Source organism: Podarcis pityusensis, assembly GCF_964106645.2.
Source record: "Podarcis pityusensis genome assembly, chromosome: 15".
Lineage (NCBI taxonomy): Eukaryota > Metazoa > Chordata > Lepidosauria > Squamata > Lacertidae > Podarcis > Podarcis pityusensis.
The window spans coordinates 42,788,899-42,814,934 of NC_138040.1; the positions used below are offsets into that span (position 1 = coordinate 42,788,899).

The 26,036-nt window shown below is 46.9% G+C and overlaps 1 protein-coding gene across 1 annotated transcript; it reads right to left on the reverse strand.

Moving 5' to 3' along the window:
• Window positions 1–1,245: 1,245 nt before the first annotated feature.
• On the reverse strand, window positions 1,246–20,684 carry R3HCC1 (R3H domain and coiled-coil containing 1; the record flags this gene model as incomplete). The annotated part of the gene is made up of 9 exons (XM_080983339.1): window positions 1,246–1,466; window positions 3,190–3,285; window positions 4,225–4,295; window positions 4,691–4,863; window positions 7,503–8,886; window positions 9,754–9,891; window positions 12,206–12,335; window positions 19,797–19,801; window positions 20,653–20,684. 9 exons carry the CDS (start codon window positions 20,682–20,684, stop codon window positions 1,315–1,317), a joined length of 2,181 nt encoding a protein of 726 aa, XP_080839465.1. The 3' UTR covers window positions 1,246–1,314.
• Between the last annotated feature and the right edge of the window lie 5,352 nt (window positions 20,685–26,036).

Consider the following 26,036-nt stretch of genomic DNA (forward strand, 5'->3'; position numbering starts at 1 on the left):
CAACTTATGGCAAATGGGCAGTTTTCTCTCTCTCATCACTAATGGAGAAGAAAATTACGATCCAGAAGGGGCCACTTCCCCAAAAAGGAACCAGTTAGAGAACAGGAAGTAGTTGTTACAAGATAGTGGGCAACAGAGGATTCAGAAAACCACCGTGCATGTTGATTTGTGTATTAACGGCTTTAATTTTAAAGAAGAAAACCCAGAAAAAAATATTTACAAACTTCAGTAAATAAGATATTGACTCCTGCAAACTTGTCTCTCTCCTGTCTGCTTGTAAACTAAAACAGCCCCCCCCCTTCCCGGCCGGGGGCAGGGATGTGTGTCTCACTGGTTCTTCCTACATAACTGAATGGAAGTTTTCCTTCCAGTGAGTTTGCAGCTAAGTGCTCACCTACAGGGGGGGCTCAATGTGGGGCAGAAGCAGACTAGAGCTGGGGCATCTCTGGCCCTCCTGATGCTGTTAAGACCCTGTTTCCCGTCCGGTCCAGCAAGCATTTGCACTGGGGTCAGGGATGGTTGGAACTGCGAGGGTCCCCCACCCCTTAAGTATACATTCTGCCTCCATCTCATCTCTTCAATGCACAGCAGCTCCTCTGGGAGAATTTCTAGGCAAGGAGGGGAGAAGCACTTGGTCCTCCAGCTGCTGCGTTCCCCCCACAAGGAGATCCAAACCTGATTTTCACACACACACACTTGGAACCTGAAACGGGTGACTGGAGGGGGCAGGGGGCGCACCTTCTGCACTCCCCCCCCCCCAGAAATTGCACTCTCTCTTCTCCACTTCACGAGAGGTTTGGAAGAGACATGGAAAGGGAAACCAAAATTGTCCAGTTCCACCTTAATGGGCCCAAGGAACGTCCCGTGCAAACAAAACACCAGATCCCAGCCCCGGCCAACTTTTCAGAGCGCAGGTTTTTAAATTAAAATAATATCAGCCAAGTCACATATACATAGAAGAAAACCTTCATAAGGTATTTCAGTTCTATTGCACTTGGCTAATTGGGACAGTTCTCTTATTGTGCTAAAGCGCCCTCTTGTGGTGCCTGTATGAAGGTCAGCCTCCTTCCCAGCAAGTGTCCAGGAAGTTCAGTGCCCAACAATAACTCTCATGGGCTTGGAATCCCTGTCTGGCTTCAAACACAACCAGCCACTATCACCACCAACTCCTGACTACTTCCATAGTAAAAGAAACCTGCAACCACCACCGAGCCAGCTGAGCACAGATGAGGCCTGCAATCATCGTAAGTGAGGAGTACAGTTTTAATACCACCCCCAGACCATCACCTCAAGCCACACAGGGCAACCTGCTTTTTACTCTGGCAAGCTTGTGCTTTCTGCTGGATCCAGCACTTGCCAGCCGGAGCTCCGTGGAGGTTTGCGCTGTAATCCCAGGGCCCTGGTCACCAGCCTCCGAGCCACCGCCACGTCCGTCTGAGGTCTCTCTTTGGCCAGCTGAAGGAGCTCTGGGGGGAAATGGAAGAGGAGGAGGAGGAGTCGTGGAGCAACAGGGGTGCAGTGGGAGAGAGACGCAGCCTGTTCGGGGGGGGGGGGAGTCTGAAGGGTCTGGCAAAAGGGGCTTGGATGCCCAGGTTCTCTTTCCACAATACGGAGATGGGCTGGTCTAGACGTGAAGGCAGCTGGGTGGGGCATAACATTGCAAGTGATGAACACCATTTTTTAAGACTTAAAAAAAAAAAATTAAAATCCAACCATGAACACTATCACCTCCCTGAATGTATATTAAAAAAGAAAATCGGCACCTCAGAGAGAAAGTTTCTTACTCAGTCGACTTCCTGATAAGAGCCTGGCTAAATTCACTGGGCCAGTTCACACATAACAGGAATTATAGCTTCCCGATACACAAATGTGTCAGTGAACTGACTTGGATACTCTCCCCTCTTCCGATGTGTGCAGAAGGAAATGGTTGAAGGCATCCACCTTGGAGAGAAGCCACAGTTTCCCATCACATCCAAACATGGGGTACTGTGGTTTGTTGAAACTCCACTTAGTGGACAAACCACTGTGGCAAATGCAGACTACTTCACAATTACGTCGTGAACTGGGATGAGTTTGAAACCAGAACATATTTAAAGCTTAAACAATATAAAACCAGCATCCCTTCAACACACAATAATGCTGACATTTCATATCCCTTCCCATGCAATATGCTGACAATCTGGCTCTCTGCAGCAACAGAGTCCTGCTCTTTTCAACAGTGTTGCTGCTGCTGCTGCCTTTCACAGCTGGTCTCGCCCTCATTAACGCTCACACTATACATTGCTTTCTCTCTAAGCCAGGAGTGGGGAACCTGTGGCCATGCAGAGGATGTTGGGACTCCAGCTCCCATCAGCCTCAGCCAGCATGGCTAATGGTCAGGGGTGATGGAGCAACAACTTCCCCCCCACCACCTCTGCTCTAGACAAACTCTGCTATCAGCTTGCAGTCCCAGATCACAGCTCCCATTTAAATAATTCCACTATCAGAACTCAAGGGCAAGTTCCAATGAGGCAAAATCAAGCAAGGCAGGAGCAAAGCCAGGCCACTGAGCATGTGGCCTGTGGAAAGTCTCAAGGGTCAGAGAGAGAGAGGTCCAGAAGCCACTGGGCCTGAAGTTTCCAGCCCTTGCTTTACCCCACCCCAGTGAACCTTCCTGCATCTGCCACACCAGGTTCAAAAACCACTGTATGATCCTTGTTTGCTCATTAGCTAGACTTTAAACCTCAGATCAGAAACGTGGGGGCCATAAGGAATTAACCTGGCAGCTGTGAGCCTCTAAGCCCCAGCCAGTGTCCCCTTTGTGAGGAGGAGGTTAAGGACCTTGGAAGTACAAAGAGACGAAAGAGGAAGTTGGAAGGGCAGCACTCTGACCCACGTCCTCTTACATAGTTCTTTGGGAAGAGGGACTGACTGTTGAACCACTCTGGGAACTGTAGCTCTGTGAGGGGAAGAGGGGTCTCCCAACAACACTCTCAGCAACGAACTACAGCTCCCAGAATTCACTGAGGGAAGAAGCCATTACCACTTCAAGTGGTCTGAAACTGCTTTACACATACAGAGCAGATGGGGCTTTGGACCTTAGCAGTAAAGTGACAGGCATCCATCTACATATGTAAGCAGGTCATTGCCTCTTGGGAAGTGGGGTGCCAGAGGTCTCTGAAGCAGCAGCAGCTTCAAAAATGCTCTTACTTGGCCGCTGAAGAGCCTTGATTTTTGACTGCCTTGTTCCGTGGATCAGGTGTCGGATCTTTAGGGAGGTATAACTCTGTTCCAAGGCTTGAGAAGCTGAAAAAGAAAGTACGATTTTTCAGAAATAAGACCAAGCATGGTTTTGGACTACAACTCCCAACAATCCCAGGAGACACATGCTGCCTAGGGCTGATGGGCATTGTAGTCCAATCGCGTTATCTAGAGGGCACCAGCTTGTGGAAGGCTGTCCTGAACTCTCTCCTAGGGTTGCCACAGAGGGAGTCAAATTACTACTGGAGCAAAACATAGATTGATGCCATGATTGTTGTCCAGTGCTTGGGAGTGTCAAATGTCTAGGGAAGATTGTTCACGCCCATCCCCCCTCCAGGTGAATATCCTTGTAGCTGCTTCCTGCCTACACATGCAGCCACCAAGTGAGTGCACAAAAGGCTCCCCCAGCAACAGGCAGCAGGAGCCAGAGGGGATGCATATCACACACATTTGGCTCCCATGCAACCCCAAACCATGGTTTTGCCTTAGGAAAGCAAGGATTGGGCTCAAGCACTGCCCCTTCCAATTCAATTTCCCAACTTCCTATTTTGTGCAAACCATGGTTTGTTGATTCAGGTATCATAGCAACAGGAAGGTAGAGAGTCCTAGCTTCACTTGCACAATAGCAAACCATAGTCTGCCATTCCACATGAACTGCCTCTCTCCACAATCCATCAGTTACCTCCCTTTTATTACTCTCCTTGGCAGGGAACATTCCCTAAGAGTTGGGAGGACCAAGGAAGATCAGCTGCCTAGGAGATAAACAAACAACAGATGCAGAGACAGCCAGAGGTTCCTCCTTCCCAATACGTATGTCATTTGTAACCAGCTCTGCTTGTCTTGTGCATTCTCATGATCGGAGAATGCCATCGTTGGAGTGGGAAGGAGAGGAAAATGCACCAGACACAATTTAAGGGAAAAACAGGGGGGGAACATAGGTAAACCCTAAACTCACAGGCATTCCTACAGAAAATCCAAAATTACCTGCTGCCAAACTGGAGAAGATCCCAAGAGCATGAGTATCATCGACCCACTGTAGCTTAAATCCACTCTCTCTAAAAGACAGACCACAGTGTTGCTTGTCAGTTACATGAAGCCACGGATAGTTCCACCCAGATAAAAATATTAAGAGAGGGCCTCTCTCTCTCCAAAGCACCCACACCTTCCCAGTTGTACACCCTTGTCCCCAGGCCACACCTCTCACTGGCCCTGCTTTGCTTCCTCCTTGAAGACTTTTCCCTGGCTGGAATGTATCCCTAAACTCTGCGTCATCCCTCTGGTTTGCTAACATCTCCAGGTCTGAGTTGGGCACATGCCCTGCTTGAAATTTCATAGATACCAGTCAGTATGTACAGCCCTGAACCAGATGGACCAAACGTCTGATTCAGTGTAACACCGCTTCCAGCATTCAGCCAGTCCTGACCAGGAAGTCCCTTGCCCATCTACTTACTGGAACTCTGCAAAGGCCTCCAGAAGATGCTCGGTTTTTAGCAAGGGCGAAAAATCATATATCTCTAGCACATGGCCAAAATCTCCTTCATTGATCTGTGCTTCCCCATAGCTGGAGTAATCAAACTGGATTTTCTCAATGCTTATGTCCTTTATGGTCAAGTAATTTGTGATCTAGGGGCAGGAGAAAAGAAAAGAAAGAACACTGCAAGAACAAGAAATATTTACAGATAGGAAACATCTGTACGTGGAATACAGTCAGGATCAAGCTACACCATCAGCAGAAACAGGTGGCAAAGCTTTTTCTAGACCACTGTACCACTTCAGCATGCAGATGCACTGCTGCATTTTTCAACATTTCCCCATTAAAAATCACCCTGCAAGTAGAAAACTAGAAAGCTGGTCTTGTTTTCTTCCACGTCAGTTGCGGGGCACCTTTGAACCTACAGAAGGTGCTGAACTGTAACTGCATTAGCCTTGGTCATTGGCCATGCTAACTGATGGGACTTGTAGTTCAGCAATAGGGATGAGTGTGGTATCGATACATTGTCCAAAACCAGTTTGAAGTCCAGATCACGATAATAGTTTCATAATTTTAGACCTGGTAATATATTGTGTCCAACATTTCTGAAGGGGAAGAAGATTCCCTGATAGCTTACAAAGAGCTCACCCACGTGCAAAGATCAGGGTCTCCTGCCCTTTCGCCTCTGACTGAAGACCCAGCACAGCAAACACAGGAGCCAAGCCAAGTTGATTTTATCACCTGATCACAAAAAATAAACCTCTTACTTTGCTGATCTCCCTCCCTCTGCAGCCCAGCCACTGGCCGAGAGACCAGTAAGGAGAGAGCAGATTACAACAACTTGGGCTGGTCTGAAGTCCACATCCAGGAATCACCCCTCAGCTGCTGCTTCCTCCCCACTTTACGTCCTCCTTCCTCCTTATTTCAGGCATCATGATATAGCGGTATCTCACGATTTTTAGCTGGTGATATATCTGTTGAAAACTATAAATCGCCAAGGCCTCTTCAGCAGCATCCCCACACCTGCTCTATGAGCTTGTTTTCTACATGCAAAGAGCAGGTGGTATTCTGTGCTAGTCCTGCCCCAAGGAGACCCCCTGAGGCAGGACACAGCTGAATACAACCTAGGGGTTCCCCCCTTGGGGAGCCTTCAAACATGCAACACTCCACCAACAGCCTCAAGTGGTACAGTCCAGAGACACATCCACACCCTACAGTCAAAGCATGACTATACCACTTTAAGAGCCGTGGCTCCCTCCAATGAATCCTGGGAACTGTAGTTTGTACAGACTGCTAGGAGTAATTAGGAAGACATTAACCAGCTACAGTTCCCAGGATTTTTCTGGGGAAGCCAGACTGCTAAAATGGCAAGAGAGTGGATGGTGCAGGCGTGATCCAGTAATAGTTTTTCCCAACACGATTCTGCTGATCCAACTCTCCCTTTTTTGTGCCAAAGGGCAGCTCTACACAGGAGGGGCTTTTGGGTGTTGGCTGAGCCCCAGAGTAATCCTTTGTTATGCTGCTACTTTAGCATTTTGGTTGCTTGTTGCTGAAACTGAGGAAGGATCCTATGTCAGGGATAAAGGACCCAAATCTGCCTGTGGAGGTTCAACCCCTGGTATCTCCAGGTAGGGGTGGGAAATTCTGGGGAGCTGCTGCCCATCAGTGTAGACCAGGGGTAGAAAACGTGATGCCTCCAGGTACAGTTGGGCTACAACTCCCATCACCCTGACAGCTGGCCATGCTAGCTTGTAGCCCAATAACGTCTCGAGGCTCTTCCTGGAGTAGAGAAATACTAAGCTAGATGGACCAAGAGTCTGACTCAGTAGAAGGCAGCTTCATAAGTTCTTAATCATTTGAGAAAGCGCTGCAGCTCATGGCAGAGCATCCTGCTTTGAGTGTAGAAGGCCCCAGACAAAAAGGAGCTTCCATAGGTAGCAGGAGACCCCTTTCCCGAGAACTTAAAGCACCACTGCCAGCCACAGTAGACCAGGATGGGGAAGCCTTTTGAGCCCAGGAGCCACAGTTCCCCATGGGCTTACGCCAGTAGGGGCAAAGCCATGTGGTTTGCTCTGCGTGACCCAATCATGGCTTCTTTGGGAGAAGCAAGCCACAAATGCTGGTTGGGATGTGATGCAAAGCAGCTGCACTGTGGTTCGTCTCCCTGCTGAAGAGAGGAAGCAGCAAAGTGGAATTACTAGAGCTGCGGACACCTACAAGCAGCCTGGGCACAATGTGGCTAAAAGAAACCACACTGAATGGCTTAACACAGCCTTTGCCAACCTGGTGCCCCCCAGATGTTTTGGACCACAACTCCCATCAGCGCCAGCAGGGGGGGAGGAAGAGGGGGATGGTGGGGGCAGGCTGCCCCAGGTGTCACCACTGAGGGGGGTGACAAAATGCCAGGTGACACTCACCGTGGGGCCTGCAGCATGCCCGCAGGCTCCGCACTGCCCCAAACGGTCTGCCCGCCACCTCCTCCTCAGCTGTAGGGCAGCTGAGTGGGAGGAGGCAGGCAGATTCCTCGGAGGCCCTTGGAGCGTCCTGCCCAGCCCCGCCCCGAGGCACGCGCACCGCCCCAGGCGCCCAATTGGCTTGCTCCGCCACTGAGCACCAGGCAGCACAGCAGAAAGGGCTCCTGGTTAGCAAAAGCTGCCTTAGTGTTCCACAGCCATAGTGCTAAACCGTGGTTTACTGTTACATCTGAATGCAACCATAGTTCTAAACCTTGGCTTACTGTTACGTCTGAACCAACCCACTCAGAAACAAGTCTGTAAGTTAAAACTATTACCTCTTGTAAGAGTTCAGTGCCACAATCATCCTCAAAGATGCTGTCCTTTCCTTCCACTGCAGAGTGCCCCACACTTCTATCTCCAGAAGAGAATTCTAGCCCAGGCCACTGGTTACCTTCCAGGTCTACCACTGCTTTCTCCTGGCTTTCAAATACGAGGTTGGCTGTATCAGGATCAGATAGAGATGTACTCAAAAAGGGGAGAGCCTGTGGATCCAACACGGGTCGATCTTTGCTACTTTCCGTTACAGGAGTGGGTGCCCCATCTGGCCCAGAGCCACAAGGACTACTTTGACCCTGAGCATCCCCGTAGGACTCTGTTTGGCTACACTCCAATGCCTCAGTGCAATCCTTGTCCTGGGTTTCCAGTGCTGATGCCTCTGGGCTTCGTTGGAATGCAAGGTCATCCACAGCACCATCTTCCGGCAAGGGCAGCATCTCGCTACATTCTACCTCAGTGGCACAAACGCAATCATCACCCTTATCTTCTGCAAGGGAGAGATCATTATGAGGCTCCGACAAAATGGCATCTGCAATGTCTCTCACATGGTCTTCCAGAACAGGTGGGAAAACACCACTTTCCAGTACAGGGGAATCCTGGTTTTCTGCAACTGATAAGCTTACGCTCAACTCTACAGCAACAGCATCTAGAGGTCTCTCATTCTGGCCTTCTGGCAAAGGATGATGTCCACTTTCTTTGGACAGCACCCCACCAGAAGGCTCTTTCGTCTGCTCTTCTGGAAGGCCTGAGGTTTCACAGCACTCTGGGACCAAAACATCTCTGCTATCTTTACTAGGGCTTTCCAGTGCAGTCAGGCTTGGGCTGCTCTCCAGCACTGAGACTACCTGGCTGACGTTGCTTTGGCCATCCGGCTTTGATGGATTAGACACACATTCCGACAGAAGGCAGCTTGAGTGCTCCATAGCCCCTTCGCCACTTATACTACTGAGCTCCAAATTATCTGTACACATCTCTCTAGGGCTTTCAGCCTCTGGGTGATGCACGCAGGGATCACTGTTGGCAGGTAAGCTGTTGGCAGCTGGAATCCTTTTGGTATCATGAGTGGCACTGGACATCTGGTGACCATCCTCACTGACCCCAAAGCCGGACACCTCACTCGCAAAGGCCTCCGCACCTTCCTGCCTCAAGCCCTCAGGCTTCTTGCGCATGGCTCTGGGAACGTACAGAGCTCTGTCCGGCTTCCTCCGGGGCTGCCTCCTGCCCCGGCCACCTCCCTTCCGGCCTTGAGAGCCATCTGCCAGTGTGTCCATGTGATGTGGGCCTCCTCTGGGTCGGCCTCCTCTGCTTCTCGATTGGGGAGGGTGGCCTGAGCTGGGGGCACTGCTGCAGGAGCCATCTTGATCATCTGGTTCATCTGGCAACCTAAACCCAAGAGAGGAAGAACAACAGCAGAAAGGAGACATTCCAAGGAGCTTGTCATGTGTGAACTCCCCGAGAACTGCTCCCTTTCAAGCATGGGACCCCAAAACAAATCCAACCTTACCTAACCCTATTGCAAGTTTACTCCAAATTAAATCTCCCTGTGGCCCTCTGGGACTACAACTCCCATCATCCCTGACCACAGACCACATCCCTGGTTTGCCGCTTCAAGCACATGAACATCAGGTCCTGCTTACATATTTCTTATAGAGTAGGAGCTGACAGACCTTTCCAATGGGCCACCCAATTATCAACCCTCCCCCCCCCGGTCAGGTGGCAGCTTCAAAGGAGCTCGCTGTCAGCATCAATCCCATCAGCCAGTAGCTCGTGTTTCCCAGAATTCCTGTTTGCTGCCTCATGTGGAGGGAGCTTCTGAATTCCTCAACATTCAGGAGCCTGGCTTACATTTTACATAATGGATGCAATGTGTAGCCGAGCAGTGGGGAACCTCCCAACTGGAGTCTGAATTTGGCTTGCAAAGGCTGTCTTCCCGAGCCATGCCCACTTGCCCCACACCGGATGTCCTATATGGAGGGTGTGGGGCAGATGACGTTGGAGCTGTCTGCTGAAGAGGGTTTTGCCAACACCACTAACCATCAGCACTTGCAAACCCCTGAGGAAAATGCTTCCACTGATGTCATGCTGACAGCAGGCAATTGACAGGTGAGCAGCTCAGCCCACCTGTCAAAATGCCCCACTGGAATTGTGGGAGATAAGAATTCAGCCCACAGGCCGGGAAAGTTTCCCCGCTGCAGTCTTTGCCCTTGGGGAGAAGGTGAGTCAAGGGCTGAAGAACTGTGAGAGTCCAACCTGATCGCTGAGTGACAGACCACCGTCCTCCTCCTCCAGCCTTCTCCAACCGAAAAGCTGCTCAGCTGGTCGACATCATCCACAGTCCTGTGGATCAAGTACCGCAGGCGACTGGACAACGGAGGAAACAAGAGGACTCTGGAAAAGGAAAGGGAAAGGACAGAAGAGTCAGTAGGGAGTGGTCAGAGGTTGTGCCAGATGTCCCCCAATTTCTGGCCATTTTGCAGCTGTGGTAAAAACAACTCGCATTCATAAGGAAGGGGGTGGAGAAGACTAAAGCCCTCCAGATATCACTGAACTGCAACGCAAATCATCTCTAACCATCAAGGGTGTGTTTTTTAGTGTACAGTCGAACACCAAATGTGAGGTTGGAAAAAATGTGCATTTGGACAGCTGATAATGTACAGTTTGAAAAAATGGGGAGGGAGATATCAGACATATTAAGCATAAATGCATGTGAAGACAGGCTCCGGCGGATGGAGCGGACAAGACCAAGAGTGGCTCCAACGGTCAAGAAGGCACTTTCTGCATATGCTGTTGAGGGAAGTGAGGGGCAGATGGGGCTTGTCCACCTGGGAAGGAGGCCCACCTAGGAGAAGGAAAACTCTGATCCTAAACCTCCACTGCCTAGTGGAACAGCTTCAGGAGAAGACAAGACTCAGGAATAAACCCTACACAAATCCGGAGCAAAGTCACTAAGGCAGTTGGGTGGTGCCTTGTATGCCTTCTTCCAGCAACCAAACTGGTACCAAATGTCTCGCTCTGCCTTCCTTTGGACCACGTCAGCGAGGCCAGGAGGGAGGGTCTTGTCGTCTGGGCAGCCCAGGACCTCCATACAAAGAGCCCAGCCTTGTGCCCCAGGGAAGTCACTTTGGTGTGGCAAATGCAGCAGTTTGACTTCACCCCCAGAGGCCCACTCCACTGTCTCTCGAGACAGACAGGTGCCAACAAATAGGCAATGGCAGGAACAGAATGTGCACGTATTATATAAGCGTGGAACGGACAGCTTCCATACTTAATTTAAGCTGCCCATGACATATAAAGCACCTTCCTCTTTTTCATCTTTGGGCAGGTAGTGTCTCACGGCAGCCTTGAGTAGTAGATACCTTTAAAGAACTCCATTTTCTGTGCCTGCAAGTTATGGAACTAAAGCAGATTCATCAATGAATCGTTGCTCTATAGCACAGAAGGACTCCTAACCCCTGGGGAGAAACTGCCAGTGATACAGGGTAGAAGTAAAGAACAAGGCACACTTTGTATTTGCTCAGCTTTTCTTTTTCCCCTTTTCCATTTTTTTTTTGGGGGGGGGGGAGGGTGTCTGATTGGTATTGGGGCCTGTGCTATTTAACTTGTTCATAAACAATCTAGAGTTCGGGGTGAGCAGTGTGGTGACCATATTTGCTGGTGATACTAAACTGTGCAGGGCAGAAAGGGAAGAGCTCCGAAGAGACCTTTCCAAATGGAGGGAATGGTCAGTAAAATGGCAATGTAAGCAAGTGTAAAGTAGGGGCAGAAAATAATAATTTCACATGAGGTCCGAACTGGCAATGACTGACCAGCAGTGAGACCTTGGAGTTGCGGTGGAGAGCTCAATGAAACTGTTTACCTGATGTGTGGAAGCTGTGAAAAAGGCAAATTCTATGCTGGAAATCATTAGGGGGAAACTGAAAATAAAACTTCCAATAGGATAATGCAGTTATACAAATCTATGATGCAACCACATTTAGAATACAGTGGTACCTCGGGTTAAGTACTTAATTCGTTCCGGAGGTCTGTTCTTAACCTGAAACTGTTCTTAACCTGAAAACTCATCTCCCTCTCGCGTAACACTAGAACATTCAATGAAGCCGAACATTGGAAGATTCAGGATGGACAAAAGAATTTATTCACACACCACACAGTTAAACGGTGGGATTCAGTTCCACAAGCAGCAGGGATGGACACCAACGTGGAGGGGTTTGAAAGAGGGTCGGAGAAATCCAGGGCTATAAGTGGCTACTAGCCACAATGGCTCCACTCTGCTTCCAGAGTCAGAGGCAGCAGCCCTGAGGGCCAGAAGCTGGGAATCACAAGGGGAGGGGCTGCTGTTGTGCTGAGTTTGTTTGCCTGGTTTCCATAGGCACCTGGTGGGCCACTACGAGAGCAGGATGTGAAACTGAACAGGCCTTTGGTCTGATCCAATAAGGTTCTTCTTAGGTCCTTAGCCTTTTCCAAACATGGTCGCCACCCAAGGCTCCTTCCAGCTTGGGCACCTGCAGCGCTGGACTTGGGAGACCAGCGCTAGCAAGCATGGTGTCCTCTAAATGTTGTTGGATCCTGCCTCCAATCAGAGCCAGCGCATAGCCAATGGTCAGGGACCTGGAGGGCACCTCACTGCCTCACCTGTGGCAGACAAAGGCCTAAAGCAGAGGAGGACAGCAGCATCCACCAGCTGCTGACAGGAGCCACTCACTTCTCCAGCTGGTTGTGAAGCAGGAAGTGGTCCAATTCCTCCACAATCTTGTTGACAAAATCATTCTCCGTGGGGGAAAGGAATACACCGTCCAAACAGCGCAGCGCCAGGGTGACGGTGGGGTGGTGGCCTGTCGGGAGGAGACAATCAGGGTTAGCCATCCGACTGCTTAAAAAGAAATGTATTCACTTTGTTAGAACAATTAAGCATGGCAAGTTAATCAACAGGCTTGATACTCGTTTGCAGATTACATTTCTTTTTTGAAAAAGCAAATTTATTGTAAAACAGTTAAAAGTAACTTTAAAAACAACTTGCTGTAAAATGAACACAGGTGGGTTAGGTTACCAGAAATGGGAATGAGTTAGTGAACTTCTTAGGAAGATAGGAAGCTGCCTTGTGGTCTACCTGGGTCAGTATTGCCTACACTGACTGGCAGCAGGAAGGAAGATGTCCCTGAGCCCTACCTGGAGATGCTGGGACTGAACCTGGGAGCTCCTGCACGCACAGCAGGTACTCTAACCTAGTCTTTCCCTAACTTGGGTCTCCAGCTGCTGTTGGGCTACAACTCCCATCATCCCCTGGCTAGCAGGACCAGCGGGCATGGAAATTGTAGCCCAAACGCAGCTGGAGACCCAAGTGAGCAGTTATGGCCCCGTCTCCTTCGGACTGGCTGTGTCGAAAGACCAGCTGCAAAGTTCTTTAAAAAGGGGAATTCATGAAAAAGAGCATCTCTGTTTCAAAGAGACAAGTTTTTAAAAGGCAGCTGGCTTAAGCAGGCAGCAAGCACCAGAAACTGAGCGTCGTCGAGAGACCCCGTCTGAGGGGTCAACCCGGGCCGGGGGGGGGGGCGCTTTTAGGAGACAAAGGCGGGATGGGGCGCAGGGAAGAGGGAAAGGGCGGCCGAATCCCGGAGGGAGAAGCCCCGGGGGCGAAAAGACCTCGAGGAAGCAGGCGCGTTTGCTCGCTTTGAATCGGAACCATGTTGCCCCCCCCCTCCCCGCGGAAACGCTGCCGGATGCGGGGGGCCTGGCAAGCGAGGGGGCGCCGGAGGCTCCGTCCGTGCGGGCCCAGCGCCTCCCTCCCGCCCGCCCGCCGCGCCCCCTGCCCGGCCCGGCCCGGCCCACTCGCCCGGCGCAGGGACCGGAGAGGCGAGGCGGGCGCGCCCGGAGGGGCAGCGGGCGAGCCCCGGACAGCCGGCTGCTCGCCCCGCCGAGGGCACGTACCGCAAGGCCCGGCCTGCCAGGGCTCCCGGGGCGGCGGCGGCGGCGGCGGCGATGATTGCGGAGGCTCCTCCCTCCGCCGGCGGGGCTGCAGTTACAATGGCAACCGCAGCTGCTGCTGCTGCAGCTCCTCCTCCTCCTCCCCTTTTATTTCCTTCTGTGTGTGGTTGGAGCAGCCGCACAGCGCCACCTCCTGCTCTTGGATCGGGCGCAAAAAGCGCGCAGCCGGCTCCCGTCCACCGTCATCTAGGAGGAAATGGGTTAGCTTACACCGTCTCTCGCCCTTTAAGGAAAGGTGGGGTACCATTACAAGAAACTAGCTTCTGAATACGCAAAGTTGGTCTGCATTTCTGTGAAACATCCATACCTGGCTAGGAGGGGTCAAAAAAGAAGAAAGGCGGGTGAAGCTTCCCGTTTTAGGATGAATTCAGCCGCAGCAAACTGGCAAGACTGAGATTGCAGTCCTAATCCCATTTATTGGGCCTCATTGGTAATTAACTCTGGAGTAGATAAGCATAGCATTGCGCTACCTAGGTACCTCTGAACGTTTTTATGAAGCTTCCAGCAATGCAGTTATACATTTACTCAGAACTAAACCCTACTGAGTTCTGTGTATAGAATTGCAGCCTGCACATTGTGTACAAACTATGCATGCTGCTGCTTGTAGCTGAGTAAGATTGTCTTCCATGAACACAGTTTTAACAGGGGGTCCGTAAGTGGCTGTGGAGGCCAATTCTGGATCCTCATGTCCTTCTGCAGTGGGGTTTGCATGCGGGAGTTAATCACGGTGAGGGTTTTCCAAATGTGCCTTTCTCTTAGCACCTTTCGTCCTGAGTTCGAGCATCTTCAAAGCCTTTGGTAAAGACTGTTCTCCAACTGAAACGCTCACAGGCCAGTGTTCCCCAGTTGTTGGTGTTTATACTACATTTTTAAAGATTTGCCTTAAGAGAGTCTTTAAACCTCTTTTGTTGACCACCATCATTACACTTTCCATTTTTAAGTTCGGAATAGAGTACGGTAGTTGCTTTGGAAGACGATAATCAGGCACCTGAACAACATGACCAGTCCAACGAAGCTGATGTTGAAGAATCATTGCTTTGATACTCATGATCTTTGCTTCCTCCAGTTCACTGGCATTAGTTCGCCTGTCTTCCCAAGTGGTATGTAAAAATTTTTGGAGACCCCGTTGATGGAATCTTTCGAGGAGTTTGGAGATGGTGTTTACAAGTGGTCCATGTTTCACAAGCATACAGTAAGGTTGGTAGTACAATAGCTTTGTAAACAGGCATTTTGGTTTCCCTGCAAATGTCCCAGTCCTCAAGCACTCTGCCCTTCAATCAGGAGAAAGCTGCACCTGCTGAGCTCAGGCAATGCTAGATTTCGGCATCTATGTTGGCCCTTGTGGAAAGGTAGGGAAAGTGATCAACACTTTCCAACATTATACCACTGAGTTGGATTTGTGACGCTGCGGAAAGGTTGTTTTGTGCTTGTTGGTGCAGCACTTTGGTTTTTTGGATGTTGAGCGATAGGCCAAGGCTTCTGCGAAGATATTTAGGATGGTTTGGAGGTCATCCTCTGAGTGTGCACACACTACGTTGTCATCAGCATATTGCAGCTCTACGACGGAAGTTATGGTAATCTTACTCTTTGCTTTCAGCCTACTCAAGTCAAAGAGATTTCCATCTGTTCAATATAAGATTTCTTTCTTTTAAAAAAATAATTTTATTGAATGATTTTATGTTACAAAAAACATTACAACCATACTACCACAAAATATAATTGAGAAATAAAAATTACACACATCAATATTTTGTTTGTTATTTGTTATTTGCCGTATTATTTCCTCCCAAACATTCCATACAAAACACACACCCACACAAAAAATAGTGATAATAATGAAAATAAATATTTTTTCCTTTTTGTCTTATAAATCTTTTCTTCAATTTTGACTTCCTGTCAAGTCCCTTCGCATATATTTTATCTTACAATTGAATGTACACAAAACAATAAACCTTTCTATATAGATTTTCCAGTACATTCAGAAAACATCATAAATCCTTAATTGTTATCCACCTCCTTTTACTTCCTTTGTCACTTGAAAGCTAGCATGGTGTCAAAACTATTATTGTATTTTTTAACGTATCTTCTATAATCATCCCATTTTTCTGCAAATTTTTGCTTTGAGTTTCCTCTGAGTTTGCTAGTCAACTGAGCCATCTCCACAAATTCCTGTAATTTAATTTGCCAGCCTGTTATTTTTGGAGCCTCCTGATCTTTCCATCCTTTGACAACGAGTATTCGAGCTGCTACAGTTGCATACAAGAATATCTCTCTTAAATTTTTGGGATCTCTTTGTCTAAAATACTTTTTTCAAAAATAATTTTTATTGATTTTAACATATAAATTATAAAATGTACCACAAAACTTATCACTTATACATTCTTTTTAGACTTCCATCAGCACCTCTGATGGTCCACCGTTTTAACCACTTCTTATGCATTTCTTAACTTTATATTGCCTTTACATCTCTTAACAAATCATCCTTCCCCGTCTCCATTTTTGCAATACTGCTAATAATACTCCTCACAAAACTTCTTGCAAACCTACAAACATCATCTGATCTTCACAAATACTTTTCAAATAGTCCGTAAATTTACTCCAGTCTTCCGTGAATTTCTGGTCCCGCCGGTTTCGAATCCTTCCTGTTAGTTTATCTAGTTCTGCATAGTCCATTAACTTCATCCTCCATTCGTCAATCATCGGTAATTCTTATTGCTTCCATTTTTGGGCCAGTAATATTCTTGCTGCTGTTATTGCATATAAAAAGAGCTTACATTCCTTTCTATTTATATCACTCCCCACAATGCCTAGTAAAAATGCTTCTGGTTTCTTTATGAATGTATATTTCTACATTTTTTTCATCTCATTATATATCATCTCCCAGAAGCATTTCACCTTTTTACATTCCCACCACATGTGATAAAATGTTCCCTCTTTTTCTTTACATTTCCAACATTTATTACTGACTTTATACATTTTCGCTAACTTGACAGGTGTAATATACCACCTATACATCATTTTCATCACATTTTCTTTTAGGGCATTGCATGCAGTAAATTTTAAACCTTCTTTCCATAATTTTACCCAATCACTCAGCTGTATATTATACCCAAAATCTTTGGCCCAGTGAATCATAACCGACTTAACCTCCTCTTTGTCTAAAATACTTAATAGAAATGCCTCCGGTTTTTTAGTAAAAGTTATCCCCATCATCTTTTTTAATTCATCGTATATTTTCGCCAAAAAAGTCTTAATCTTTTCACACGTCCACCACATGTGGATCATGTCACTGTTATTGATATAAGATTTCTACCCCGGTGGGGAGTTTCCCTTTGACAATGTATGGGATCATGGTAGTGAAAATAATGAATAGAGTTGGGGTGATAACGCATCCCTGTTTCACACCTAATCCCACTGTGAATGGTTCACTTTGAGAGCCATTGTTATCTGCAATTGTTGCTGTCATATTATCATGGAGGAGCTGAAGGATGTTCACAAATTTATCTGGGCAGCCAATTTTCAGAAGGACAGTCCACAGGGCATTACAATTTACAGTGTCGAAAGCCTTAGTCAGGTCTATAAACGCCAAATACAGGGGTTGGTTTTGCTGTCTGCATTTTTCTTGAAGGTGTCAAGCAGTGAAAATCATGTCCATTGTCCCCCTAGAAAGTCAAAAACCATTTTAGGATTCAGGAAGGGTAGCCTCGGATATAATTAGAAGACGGTTTGCTAAGATCCTTGGCAGAATTTTGCCAGCTGCAGCTAATAAAGAGATGCCTCAATAGTTTCTGCAATCCGTTCTATCACCTTTTTTAAAAAGGCTGATAATTTTGGCATCCCTAAAGTCTGCTGAGATCTCCTCTCTCTCCCAGATTTTTTCAATGAGTTTGCGAAGTTGTTGTGTAAGTTCAATTCCACCCACTTTGAAAACTTCGGCAGATATCCCATCAGGTCCGCTGACTTTGTTGTTTTTCATTTGGTTAATAGCTGTACACAACTCTCCCAGATTGCAAGCTCATCTCTAATTTGTTTTTGTGGAATTTGTGAGAGGACCTCAGCAGCTACGGGGAAGTTGCGGTTAAGGAGATGCTGGTAATGTTCTTTCCAACACAGTGCAAAAGCTTATTTATCCTTTAGAAGTGTGGTACCTGTCTGTTGAGCATAGGGGGCATATGCCATGATTTACTGGCCCATAGATGGTCTTTGTGGCTTTAAAAAAACTCTGTGCATCATGAGTGTCAGCTAAGTGCTGGATCTCTTGAACTTTTTTTATCCACCAGGTGTTCTTTACTTCTCTGGTTCTTCTTTGAACCTCAGCCTTAGCGTTGGCATAGGTTTTTTTCTTAGGGGCGTTTGAGTGTTCATTTTGTGCCTTGGTTTCCTTCCTTGAAGCCTGCGTTGAGGTATAATCTAGATAGCCATCATGGAGCGTATTAGTTGGTGATCCGTCCAGCAGTCGTCGGCACTCATCATAGCTCTGGTAAGGAGCACATCACAGCGATCTTTAGCTCAGATAATTACATACTTGAAGAGGTGCCAGTGGTTCGACTGAGGGTGCCTCCGTGATATTTCAAATTTATTTTTTTGTCAAAAGAGTGTGTTGGTAATAAGAAGGTTGTGTGCTGCACATACAGTCAAAGTAAGATTCCATTCTGGTTGCTGTTGCCAATTCCTTTGTTCGCAATAGTCCCAGGCCACAGATCGAAATCTCTCCAACTCTTGCATTAAAATCACCCAGGATGATAACCTTAGGCATCTCTGATAGGATGGCATCCAGCTAGGGGGAAAAAATTTCTTTAATGTCTTCATTGGCATCCAGTGTTGGTGCATAAGTGCTTAAAATAGTAGCCTGTTGGGTTTGGGCAAGTTTTAATTGAAGGATTGAAAGTTGCTCATTAATGCCGGTAGGGACTTCTGACAAGAGCTTCACAAGATCATTTTTGATAGCAAAGCCTACTCCATGTATTCAACATTCTTGTTCAGGTAGACCTTTCCAGAAGAATGTATAGCCTCCTTTTTCTTCCTTCAGTTGTCCCTCTGCTGCTCTTCAGGTTTCTTGAAGCACTGCAATATGGATGTTAAAACATCGCAACTCTCATGCAGTGATGACAGTCTTGCGTTCGGGACACTCATTACAGTGATGCCTCCAGTTACGGACTTAATTCATTCCGAAGGTCTGTTCTTAAGCCAAAACCGTTAACCTGAGGTGCGCTTTCACTAATGGGGCCTTCCGCTGTTGCCACACCGCCTGCGTGCGACTTCCGCTCGCATCTCGGGGCAAAGTTCGCAACATGGAGCATCTACTTCCAGGTTAGCAGAGCTCGTTACCCAAAGCATTCGTAAGGAGGATGGTACATAACCCAAGGTTCCACTGTATCTGTGTTATCCAACAAAGTCCTATATTCCATGTTCTACATATGCAAAGCATATTCTTTCCCTCAAAGAATTCTGGGGACTAGTTTACGCCTCCCAGAGTTACAATTCCCAGAAAACCTGAGCAAACTACAGTGCCCATAATTATTTGAGGGGGCCTGAGCCCAAGAGAAGGGATGGGAACCCTTCAGGCTGTGAGCCAAATGTGGTCGTCCTTCCAGATCACATCTTTCACTGGTTCTGCTCTGTGCCCTCAAGAACTTTTGCCTGGATGGATTATCCTTGAGCTGTGGTCATGCTTCTTGCTTTTTAGAAATGTAATAATAATAATTGAGCTGTATAAATTCACCGAATATGCGAGATGGAGCAGGGATTTTTCTGTAACTGGACCAAACTGAGGAATTTAGTGACAACCCCATTTGAAAGAAGGCCTTGTATAGAAATACAGCAAATATAACTCTTGGATTGTCAGAATTTATGAAATAAATATTTGCTTGTCACATCAGTTTACAAATCTTTGCGACTGCGTAGCATTCTTAGAACTGGAGTTTGGTATGAGACAACTTTAGGGAAAAGAAACTGTTGAATAATTAATTATTTGTTAAACTTTAATAAAGTACTTTCAAAGAATATTTTGAAAATCATATACACCCAGTTCTTTGCAGCCTGACAGAATGGGAGGCTCATAAAATAAAAATTGCAACTGTTTTGTTTTTGTTTTTTTAAAAAATAGAAGCTGGAAGTTGAAAGATAAGGTTCCTTCAAACCACACCTCATCTCCCTCGATGGGCCCTACATTTGTTGGTGCCCATTCTTATGTAATATGTTAAGCCACTTGTATCAGTTAAAAACCATATCAGATCATTGTCCATGACACATAGGAATTACTAAAGTTTTGGCGTTTAATGTTTAATAGCCCCCTTTATTAGAAAACTTACTTGAACTTCAGTTGATAGAGGGTAGTAGTCCCTTAAGCTGTTTCAGTTGTTCTGTGGTCAACATTCCTAGAATCTCCCCTGATTCCAGAATGCCCATTGTCTGTCTTAAAGGGCCCTTAAAAGGGCCTTTTGCAATCCCACAACTGTTTTGGACAGACTTCCATGCTGTGCACAAGAAGATGTTTGGGATGATTTGTTTCTCTGTTGCTCCAGGCAAGGCCCATATTTAGCCCAGGGAGCCAGGTTCCCTTCTTACTAAGCTTCCGGGGGCCACATGCCAGTGGTGGATGGGAAGGACCAAAGCAAAAAGAGAGTGGGGGTGCCCATCCCTCCCATTCTCTCTCACACACATAACAAACAAAGCTCATTCATTCATTCATTCATTCTCTCACACAAACACTCTCACCTTTCCACCTTTCCACTTAGGGACGAGCAAGCAAGCATGCAAATCTCAGCCATTTCTGTTTCCCTCTGACATCCCTGCTCCCAGTCCTAGATAACCAGCATTCCGTCTGATTTGTTTGCAGAGAGATTAGATGGTGCCAGCTGTTTCATGAGCATCCATCCCGATTTATTCGTGGGGAAATTAGACAGCAGTTGTGTCAAAGCAAGTGTTATCCCACAATTTCTAGTGTGCTTTCCTTATTGCAAATAAATTCATTCATTCATTCATTCTGATCTTTTGGAGGAAAGCTCCAAATCAACTTGCTAGGAAGTGATTGAATCCCACCCAAAAAGAGTGAGTCTGGAAATTCTGGTCCTGTTCTCCTAGTTTCCCACAGTGGCAAGCCAGGTCCATGAGTCTCACCTGAGGATTCTACACAAATATATTTGTTGCATTTCATTTCTCTCCCACCTTCCCTCCAAGAAGTTCAAGGGGGCATACATGGCTGGTCCCCCTCCACATTTCATTCTCACAACAACCCTGTGAGGTAGAATTGGAAGGGACCACAAGGGTTAAGGCAGGCTGAGAACAATGACTAGCCCAAGGTCACCCAGTGAGCTGCAGGATTTGAACCCTGGCCTTCCGGGTCCTAGTCCAACCTTCTCACCACTAGGCCCCTTTGGCTCTCTCTGAGAGGGTGGGTGTGGCCTGGATTCCATCACATCATATTGGCTTCTGCCAGGGGCATTGTCGGTGGGTATTCAGTGGACCACCACGTGAATCCCTCCATTCAGTGCCTTGTGAATGACTGTGGCAGCATCTTCACTGGCAAGTGACCTTATGACCAGGGTCATAAGGTCACATCTCAGTCACACATGGCTTCTCTGTGAATTCTATAGTTTGTTAATAGGGCTGGGAATTGGATCTCTGTGGGAGATTATTTATTTATTTAAAAAACGTATATACTGCCTTTTATCCAAGGATCACAGGGTAGTTTACAGTATAAAAGCACAAAAATACATAACAGCAAACAAGAATAACTCCCTACCTGCAGTTCTTTGGAAGAAAGCGTGACAGTCAACAATGGATATATAGCATGAATGTGACCTCAAGCTGACAATAATGCTGTATACGTTATCATGTTATTGGATTAGATTTTGTTTCTACTGCCCTTAGTTGTTGGTTTATGTATTTCTGGTGTTTCTTACCCACCCTTCAGCCTAGGCTCCCAGGGTGACTGACAGAGACTGATGCTTTTGCAGTTGTTTCCTTAATCATCAGTAAAGCATAACAATAAAAACATAAAGCACATGACAGTTTTTGTGCTGCTGACTTTAAAGCTGGCTGAGCAAACACTTTAAAAACTTTGCTTTTATGGCATGCTGCAAAATGCAATGCCAATGAGACCCCAGCTGCCCATACAGCATGAATTAGCATATGCAAATGATATGATATGCAGATGTGCATCATGGTCCTGTGCCCTTTTCAGTACCTGGCAGTCCTTCTTGCCATTCTATGGACTGATTAATGTGGGAGCACTTTCCCTGGGGAGCTGATGCCAAATCCATCATGTTATTATTATGTTAGGGTTTGTTTCTACTGCTATTCTTTTTTATTTGTTTACTATTTATGTATGCATTTATTTATTATTTCTTGCTTGCCCTAAGGTCCCAAGATAGGTTGCACAGACAAAAAATACAATTACAAAATCTTCAGTAGTCTGTAATCTGTGGGTCGTATTGTTATGCATTATTTCATGCCTGAGAGGCAACTGAAACCCATCTCAGTTTGCAAGTGCTATCCCTAGACGATGCACAAGCTAACCAGATCTCACAGCCATTAGTCCTTTGAAATGAGCTGAAAGCAAAAGCCTCTTTCTGTAAGGATCTGCACTTTTATTTTGTGTAAAATCAGGGACAAAACTGGAGGAACTGAGGGGTTATGGAATGCTGACAGTACATTATAAGAGTTTTGAAGAAAACAACATGCAATCCAGCCAGTGTGGTGTCATGGTTGAAGTGTTGGAATAGGAACTGGGAGACTCGAGTTCAAACCCCTACTCTGCAATGAAGACCTAACTCACAGGGTTGTTGTAAGGATAAAATGAGGGAGGACAACTATGTATGCCTCCTTGGAGGATGGGTGAAATATAAAATAAATAAAGAACAAGCAAGCTGTGGCATGTTCCATTGCTTTATACTGTATAATTGCTGAATAGTACTGAGTTTAAATGCACCTTGAATACCTGTTTACTGCAAACTGCTTTTCATTGCTATATATACTGGGAATTTAGTGCTGCTTTTTATTTTAAACTGTAATCTGCTGCTTGTTTTAAACATATGTTGCTGTATTTATCTGCTACGGCTTTGTATGACTTATTTCCTTCCCAGGCACCCTATGCATCTTTCACAGGATCCCAAAACAAAACTGAGGTCTCCTTTTCTCCACAACCCTGCTGGGTGAGCAGATAGTGAGGGCTGAATTTACACATCACAATAAGCTAGGATTGCTGGCTTTCTGTGGTTTATTGTGAACATGCAGCATGCACCATGCTTGGCACAAGCAGGAGAAACATGCCAGGAAGCCACAGTTAAGTTTGGCTTGCTCGCATGTTACACTGAACACAGATACAAACTGTCTCTGTACATCTGCAAGTGTTTGTGTGAAAGTGTGTGTACTGGTTGATTGTACAGCTCAACTATTGCACACAGAGTATGCACACTCGTGAACGTTGCATGTTAAAGCGCTTTCCTTGTGACATCCAAACTTTGGATGGTTACGTACTGTACTTGTTTCTCCTGAAGCCTGAGTCATTCCCCAGCATCACACCATGGTGTGTTGTTGTTGGCTCTGGAATCCTAGAGAGAACCAAAGCATGATCTCATATGCAAACATTGCAAGGAAGCCAGACTTAATTGCAGCTTCCTGCTTCTTTCTCCTGCTCATGCCAGACAGGGAGTGAAGCAGGAGCGATCAGGCACTAGGACAAATCTCAATAAGCCAGCAAGCCTGGTTGATGTGAAAACTCCACCTTTCTCTTCCATGGCCGGCCTCTTGAGAAGCTTCTTACCCACAAAGTGTTAATCTCTCTCTGCATTTCTCTCTTATCTTTGATTGCTGCGAATTACCATACAGATTGAGAAAGCCAGGTCTGTGATTGCTGAAGAGCCTTTGCTTCAAGTGGCCAAGACCTTCAGCAAGATCCAGCCTGCAGCCAGACAGACCCTCACTCTGCACCTGCCTCTGATGAGAACGGCCTCTAAGGACTCCAATTGGGAAAGGAACCTAAGGAGGTGATGATGACGATTGATTTAAATCTGGCTGTTTCCAGTCAGCCCCCTGGAAGTCTGTGCTAACACTGTTCTCCTTTCCTCAAATCTACATCAGCTACCCTGTTCTCCCCCCTCACTCACACACACCCTATCAAGACCCTGATCCCACCTGAGGTGCTGTTTGAGCTTAATTTCCTCAGGCAAGAAATTGCATTAGCCACCAACTGTATTCCTTTTACCCCCTTGTGCCTGCTAGTTTCTACTCAGCAGTCTCAAGAAAGGGCCATAGCTCAGAGGTGGAGCATCTGCTTTGCATGCACAAGGTCCCAGGTTCAATCCCCAGATAAAGCAGGGAAAGATTCCTCTCTGAAACCGTGGAAAGTCCCTGCTAGTCAACAGTCCTGAGCTAGATGGTGCACCCCAGATAGGGGAGATATATAAGCCGATGTCAGGGCAGAACCTCTCTGTTGCTGCAACTGTATCATTAAGTGCACACCTAGGAGTAGCTGGGAACGCAGGTGGCACTGTGGTGTAAACCACAGAGCCTAGGGCTTGCCAATCAGAAGGTTGGTGGTTCCAATCCCCGCGACGGGGTGAGCTCCCATTGCTCTGTCCCAGCTCCTGCCAACCTAGCAGTTCGAAAGCATGTACAGTGGTACCTCTGGTTACGTACTTAATTCGTTCTGGAGGTCCGTTCTTAACCTGAAACTGTTCTTAACCTGAAGCACCACTTTAGGTAATGGGGCCTCCCGCTGCTGCTGCTGCCGCGCCACCGCCACACGGTTTCTGTTCTCATCCTGAAGCAAAGTTCTTAACCCGAAGTACTATTTCTGGGTTAGCGGAGTCTGTAGCCTGAAGCGTATGTAACCTGAAGCGTATGTCACCCGAGGTACCACTGTAGTACAAGTAGATAAATAGGTACTGCTCCAGTGGGAAAGTAAACAACATTTCCATGCACTGCTCTGGTTCGCCAGAAGCGGCTTAGTCCTGCTGGCCACATGACCCGGAAGCTGTCTGTGGACAAACGCCGGCTCCCTTGGCCAGTAAAGCGAGATGAGCTCCGCGACCATAGAGTCGTTCGCGACTGGACTTAACAGTCAGGGGTACCTTTACCTTTACCTTTACCATTAGGAGTAGCTGAGACACATAGCACTGATGGACTTTCCCTAATTTGTAAGTGTACTTTTGACAATAAAGAGTTAATTCCTCACTTTGGGCATTTCTTGCCTGACAGTGCCATATTTGAAGCAAATTCCCAGCAGGTTTTTCACTAGAGGTCTTAACTGGAGTAGCCAATGTGGTGCCATCCAGATGTGGTTGAACTCCCACCAGACCTGACCACTGGCAATACTGGTTGAAGGTGATGGAAGTCCCAACAACACATTGGCTGCCCCTGACTGAACCCAGCCTTCTTCACAATTGGTGTGACTGACAGAGCTGGCCTGGAAATGCAGAGGTGGCTGATGCTCTCCTTGGGCTTCTAGTGGCAGCAAGCAGCTCCTGTTCTACATTTCCCACAATGCCTTGGGGCAATGCTACATTGGACATTCTGCAGAACTGTAGGAAATGTAAGATGGTGGCTCATTTTCTCAGGTCATCTGCAAATGTACTTCAGATGTTGATGGGACAAAGAGGAGAACCTGTCCTAAACACCTTTAAACAAGGAGGGGGGAATCTGTGACCCTCCAGGTGTTGTTGAACTCCAACCCATCAGCCCCAGCCTTCAAGGGCAGTGGTCAGGCATGATGGGAGCTGTCACCCAGAGGGCCAATTTCTGCATCCCTGCCTTAAAACACGGGCAGGTTTGTATGAGAGAAGCCATCACCTGCTGACCCTTTACTCTAAACTGAAAAATCCAAAAGGTGCAACCTTTTCTCTTAGGGGAGTTTCTTGAATCATTTGGTTTCCCTTTTCTGAGATGAGGGAAGAGACAGAACAGCAGCTGCACTTTTTAAACAGCTGATTAAACAGAGCAGATCTATCAGTGCTGCAACAAGGAGAAACCAGGACGGTCCCCACAGAGCGTCAGCAAAAGGCTTTCTCCCACCCACACCAACTGAGCAGCAACTTGACTGTAATTGGGGTGTATTTAGTCATTACAGTTAACTCAGTAATTATCACCTTCATCTTTTTCTTTCTGTTAAAAGTTTGTTGGAAAGGAAAAACTGGGGAAGAAATGGCACTAGAGATGTCCCACCATGGCGGAAGGCAAGAGAATCATATCTGCACATCTGCCATTTTCTGCTTTGGCTTTTCAAAGTGTGTGTGTGTGTGTGTGTGTGTGTGTATTAAAAAAATAAAATTAAAAACCCTAACTTCTGTCACATTTTACAGTGAAATGGTGGCAGGTGCCCTCCTTCTCCCCCTTCATCTGCCACTCGAAGCTATCAGACAGGATGAGATTATGCAAGGAAGACAGTAATTAAATGGTACAAGTAGGAAAAGCCACTTTAAAAGCCATTGTTATTGAAATGAGACCGCCCCCCTGGTGTAGGGAGAGCCTTAAGGCAGCAGCCCTGATGAAATTTCTTCAGATAGGCAGGGCTGTGATGGTTAACTGGTAAATCCAGACTGCTGCAACCA